The sequence below is a fragment of the Varanus komodoensis genome, unplaced genomic scaffold (assembly GCF_004798865.1).
Source record: "Varanus komodoensis strain SLA01 unplaced genomic scaffold, ASM479886v1 scaffold2, whole genome shotgun sequence".
Taxonomy (NCBI): Eukaryota; Metazoa; Chordata; class Lepidosauria; order Squamata; family Varanidae; genus Varanus; species Varanus komodoensis.
Window position 1 is genome coordinate 57,130,959 of NW_025335568.1, and position 6,165 is coordinate 57,137,123.

The following is a 6,165-nucleotide window of genomic DNA, read 5'->3' on the forward strand; positions in this document are numbered from 1 at the left end:
CTTCTGATGTTGTCTGAGAGCCATAGATTATGCACAGTGCCAGCTCTGAGATCCTGTAATCTTGGACCTGAGACTCTGAAGGCGGAGGTCCTGCCCAGTCCCCTTTGCAGCAGGCATGGAAAGAGCTGCTCCAGCTGCATCCCCACGAGATCAGAAATGCATCTTGGAGGGAAGAAAAGGGGCTTGCTGGTGGTCGGGGGGAGGCCCTGGTTCAGCGTTTACACTGGTTCTTGACAGCGCCCCAGTCTCCTCCCCTGCTTCTCCCCGGTGCTTATTTAGAAAGGACAATAGAATTGTACATAGGATTCCACATACATAGGATTCCACCCTGAACACACTAAATCAAATCACTCTGCAGGGCACCAGAAAATGTTCCAGTGCCACTTTTCCTATGCGATTTGTACAGAAAAGTTTCTTGGAAGATTTGTACAGAAAAGTTTCTTGGAAAAAAATATTTCCAGATTAAAAATGTTCCAGAGAGCCAGCTTCTCTATGCAGTGGTGTAATGCTGTAATACCTGCAGTGAACGCAAGAATGTCGTGAGCTAGTGTGTTCCCACCTTCCTTCCAGTTCCAGAGACTCAAGATGATAACTTTGAGATGCAGTTCTTTTATTGTAATTCCATAGTTGTCAGAATCATTTAAATAGCCTTTTACCAAAGCTAGAAGGAGAAGCCTCTGTTCATGTGAAAGGTTGAATCCAAACTGGCAACTTCCCTGCTGTCCCTCCCTTTCAGAAAGGTGTTAGCTTCACCCTCAGGGGGTCTTGCCACTCAAGAGCTCCAGACCAGAGCGACAGAGCCCGTCCAGCTGAGCAGATCATCTCTCCTTGCGCTTCCTTACTAGGTCAAGGATTGGGTCCCTCTTCTGCTCCCCTCACCTCCTGAAAACTCTTCCATGGCTTCCAAACCAGATTGATTCTCAAACTCCATGTGAATGTGGAGCAAGCAACCTAAGCAACCTTGAAGGAGCTTCAAAGCACTCAGCACCCACTTGCTCCTTCCTCTCCTGCATTTCAGAACCTGAGGACAATTCCTTCTACTACACAGCACACTGGAAGTGAGAGACTGGCCCACCCTCTCGCTCTCAAAAAAAAAGCAGGGGAGGTCTAAATCTATTTATCTAAATAGTTTCCTGAGTTTTCAAGCCTAAATCTGAAAGCTAATTCACATGACCCAGCCAACATGGACTGTATGTAACAAGATGTGCTTGCTGAGTTCAGCCTATGAACTTAAGATTTTAAATCTGGTAAAATATTGTGTTTGGTTCTAGGTTATGCTAGCTGAGCTAAAAGGTAAAGATGAAGTATATGCTGTGAAAGTCTTAAAGAAAGATGTCATTCTACAAGATGACGATGTGGACTGTACAATGACAGAAAAACGAATTCTAGCGCTGGCTCGGAAGCATCCCTACTTAACCCAGCTCTACTGCTGCTTCCAAACCAAGGTAGGGTAGCCAAATCTTTCTCCAGCCTTGAGGTACAGAAGCGCCACCATTTCTGGTTGGTGTGCTGGACCGTGGTGTGGAAGACTCCTCCTAGACAAGCACCAAACATGTACAACTCTGTAAATGCGATTCCTTTTGGCTGCCCTGGAATAAATGTGTATCTTGTAAACAGATTTTCTCAGCTGCGGGATAGAAGCAAGGTATGTTTTCAGCTTAGCAGGAAGGCACTACATTTGAAAAAGGAGGGTTCTTTCAGAGGAGAAAAGCAGCGTTAAGGCAGGGTTGGGAAACTGCTGGCCATGTTGGGGATGAGTGAGGAATGCATTTTGTGGTAGGAATCCATCAGATTCTTTGGGTTTGGCTCCGCAGATTCCCATCCTCTCTGCAGCAGCCCTGAGTCAAAGCTCCAGGTGAGCACTCCCCCTATTCGTAGGGTGCTCACCAAGAATTGAGCCCCCTGCTACACAAGCAGCACCCCTCTTCCACAGCACCTGCAGCTTTTGGGCATGGAAGAGGGATGCTGCTGGTGATCTGGCAGGAATGGAGCCCCACCTGACTACCAGTGGTGTTTTGTGCATGTGTTTGGGCTGCTGACCTGACAGAAAAAGGTTTGTCATGTGGGGCTCACTAGAAATGGAGCCATGCACAGCTGCTGGCAGCGTCTCTCTTCCACACCACCTGCACCAGTCTCCATGTGGCTGTACCTGATGTGGTGGGAGGTCAGCAGGTGTGCAGCTTTCATTCCACAAGCATTCATGGATTTCCTCTTGGCTCAGCTTAGCTCATTTTGCAAGACTGTGCCAGGCATGAGCGAAAGTCTGCGAATACTTGAGGGAAGGAGCCATCCCATCTTTAGTCCACACGCACGTTAACGGATTTCGGCTCACTGGCCCTTGGTGGGGATCGCTGCATCCCTGAAGCCAGGGTCTCTGTCCCTCTCCCAGACTTAGTTTTACTGGTTTGTGACTGGAGGCTGCCTCTGTGCTGGAGTCCCGAATGTAACAGGTTAAGAACAGCAGTGGGGGGTTTTTTACCATTCACAACAGTTCCTGGGAACTCCCTCCCTGGAGAGGCCTGCCAGGCACGCACAAGTGTTTTCTGTGACACCTTCCCTCCCGATCAGCCTCTCTCCTCAGCCAGGTGTGGTCAGCTTGCCTTTGCTGCTCCAAAAACCACCTCCCATGCACCCTGCATTCACACCACACATTGAGAACGCTTGCATTCCACTTTCAACAGTTGTCCTTCCCCAGGGAATCTTGGGGACCGTCGCTTGTCAAGGTGGTGGAGTGCCGTTGGTGGACGCCTATTCCTCACACAGAGAGGCAGTTTCCAGAGTTCCTGGGGAAGAAGGATTGACTGAGAAACCGCTCCAGGAATTGTGGCTCTGTGGGGTCAATAGGGGTTTTCTAGCAACTCTAAGTCCCATAATTATTTGGGGGAAATAGCAGCTCAGGTGGGAGAAAAATATAACTGGAGTATATTTTCTGGAATCAGTGGGAAAAAATTAGCCATGTCTTCTCTTAGTCTTAAGTTTCTCTTACTTCAGTTAGTCTTCTTTATGCATGATTCAATGAGAACACCACAATATTGGATATTTTGGAAAACTGGAACCCCGAAACAATGGACACTGAACTCATGGAGGGTCTGCCAGGCAAATGCACACACAAACTCAGTGGTTGCAGGGGCCACGGAAAATTCAAAGAAACCAAACCATGATTGTCACTCCAGACTGCTGCTCTTGGGACAATATAACTACTTCTGTTTCTGTCCATGTGGGTAACTAGTGTCCGAGTTTCCCTTTTTCTTCTTCCCTCCCTGTCCCTTTCCCCTCTTGTGTCATGGTGTTAGACAGTAAGTGTGTGGGCAGGAACTGCCTAATTAATTCCACATATGCCACTCTGGGAGCCTTTTGGCTGGAGAGCGGGGTATGAATGTAAATATATATATAAAATTTGTTCATAATAAATAAGATAATAAGAAATAACTTCTAGAAGCTGTCATTGTTTCACCTCAGAATGAGAAATCCTTCTCTTACATTCATTACTCAACAGAAATTCAGACCAAGTGACAAAGCTAATTTTTATTGTATAGCTGCAGGTTGCTTAATGTTGGAAACGGGTGTTGTTTGGAGGTGTGGCTTTGATGGGGGTGTGGCTTGGAGGTGTGCCTCTGACTATCATGAATATGCATTTAAATAACTATTTTTGGAAGAAAGGACGCATTTAAATATGTAAGTTGGGGAAAATTGCAGGTGAATATAGGAATGGAAACATTGGTCAAAATTGTGACAACGAAGGTGACTGGAAATAGATAGACTTATTTATTTATTCATTTGGATTTGTCAATCCCTATTTGTGCATTCAATATTTAATTACAGTGCAAGACACAAGCAACTTAAAGTATAGCAGCAAAGGTTAGATGGCTAATCCCAGCTGGAGGCAGTGAAATGGGATTTGGATTAACTTAAAACTCCAGTAATTTCATGATAACTTGGTCATGATTTATCTTTTTCCTGGATTGTCCTCAAAACGTTGGGATATGGGAAAACTTTGAACCCTATAAAGTTAGTTGGTTATGAGAATTTCCTGCAAGTATTTGAGTATTTCCTTCAAAACCTTTGATGAAGAAGCTGCAATTAACTGATCAACTGAGAATACTCACATGGGGTAATAACATATATACCTTCTTGGTGTTGGGCGACTGAGACAGATTGGGGATTCTGTTGGTGTACCGTGCACCCTTCTGCCCAACAGACTCCCTGCCCGAGCTGACGGAGATCGTCTCGGACCTGGTGTTGAAGACTCCTAGGATGTTGGTCCTGAGGGACTTCAATCTCCATGCCGAGATGGTTCTAACCAGGGCGGCTCAGGGCTTCATGGCCTCCATGGCGGCCATGGGGCTGTCTCAACACGTCATTGGCCCGACCCATGAACGTGGACACGCTCTGGTTTTCTCGACGGGGCAGGAAGAGGGTGATCTGAGGGTGAGGAATTTAAGCTTGACGCCCTTGTCATGGTCAGATCACTTCCTCATAAGGATTGAGCTCGAGAGCGGCCTTTTCCCTCTGCAAGGGTGTGGACCCGATTGTATTGGTCCGCCCCCGGAGCCGGATGGATCCTGATGGATTCCTGGAAGCTCTGGGGGATTTTCCGGTTGACAAGGCTGGTGATCCTGTCAATGCCCTGGTTGAACTGTGGAATGAGGCGATGACCAGGGCTATTGGCACGATCGTTCCCAAACGTCCTCTCCCACTTGGCAGAGCCTGTTCATCTCCTTGGTATACACCTGAACTACGGGCGATGAAGCGGGTTGGGAGACGTCTAGAGCGTAGGTGGAGGAGATCACGGGGTGAATCTGACCGAACACACTTAAGAGCCCATTATCGGGCCTATGCTGTGGCGGTGAGGATGGCGAAGAAGAAATTCTTCTCTGTTTCCATTGCCTCCTCACAATGCCGTCCGGCGGAGCTTTTTCGGGTGGTGCATGGGCTGATACATCCGGGCCTGAAGAAAGATCTTGTGCCACCCTCGAAGGCCCGCTGTGACGACTTTACCAAGAATTTCAGGGAGAAAATCACACAGATTCGCCACGAGCTTGACTCTGCTATTGAATCAGATTCTACTGGGGAGACGCCATCGACGCCGTCAAGTCCACAATTAATGGATGAATTGCAGTTGTTGTGGCCTGATGATGTGGACAAGGTGCTTGGACAAGTACGTCCTACCACTTGCTTACTAGACCCATGCCCATCTTGGCTACTTAAGAAAGCCAAGGACAGGATTGGGACCTGGATCCTGGAGGTGGTCAACGCCTCTTTAAGAGATGGCCGGGTACCTGCCCCTTTAAAGGAGGCGGTAGTCCAGCCAGTCCTAAAGAAGGCATCCCTGGATCCAGAGGTGGCCGCCAATTATAGACCGGTGGCCAACATCCCGTTCCTGGGCAAGGTGCTAGAGCGGGTGGTGGCGGAACAACTCCAAGCACTCTTGGATGAAACTGATTATCTGGACCCATTTCAGTTCGGCTTCAGACCCGGGTACGGTACTGAATCTGCCTTGGTCGCCCTGTACGATGACCTGTGCAGGGAGAAGGACAGGGGGAGTGCGGCCCTGTTGGTTCTCCTGGACCTCTCAGCGGCTTTCGATACCATCGACCATGGTATCCTTCTGGATAGGCTAGCGGGATTGGGGGTCGGAGGCACTGCTTTGCAGTGGTTCCGCTCCTATCTCAATGACTGAGTTCAGAAGGTGGTGCTGGGGGACTGTGGCTCTGCCTCATGCCATTTATGCCATGGAGTTCTGCAGGGGTCCATTTTGTCCCCTTTGCTATTTAACATCTACATGAAACTCCTGGGGGAGGTCATCAGGAGGTGTGGGCTGCAGAATCATCAGTATGCTGATGACACCCAGCTCTACCTTTCGTTTTCCATCAATCCAGGTGAGGCAGTGGCTGTACTGAACCAGTGCCTGGCCGAGGTAATGGGCTGGATGAGGGCCAATAAACTGAAGCTCAATGCAGACAAGACGGAGGTCCTGTTGGTGGGTGGCTCGGGCCTTGGGATGGGGGACTTGGGCCTTGTCCTAAATGGGGTTGCACTCCCTCTGAGGGACAGGGTTCACAGCTTAGGAGTGCTCCTCGACCTTGAGCTGTCTCTAGAAGCTCAGGTGACGGCGGTGGCGAGGAGCGCCTTCCTTCAGCTTCGGCTGATGGATCAGCCGAAGCT

At 48.8% G+C, this 6,165-nt stretch overlaps 1 protein-coding gene across 1 annotated transcript in view; it reads left to right on the forward strand.

Annotated features, from left to right (window-relative positions):
* PRKCE (protein kinase C epsilon) overlaps nucleotides 1-6,165 on the forward strand; it is a 390,706-nt gene that overhangs the window by 282,676 nt on the left and 101,865 nt on the right. Inside the window, exon 10 of the mRNA XM_044429676.1 lies at nucleotides 1,272-1,445. Within this exon, the coding sequence (XP_044285611.1) occupies nucleotides 1,272-1,445 (174 nt within the window). The remainder of the gene's footprint in view (nucleotides 1-1,271; nucleotides 1,446-6,165) is intronic.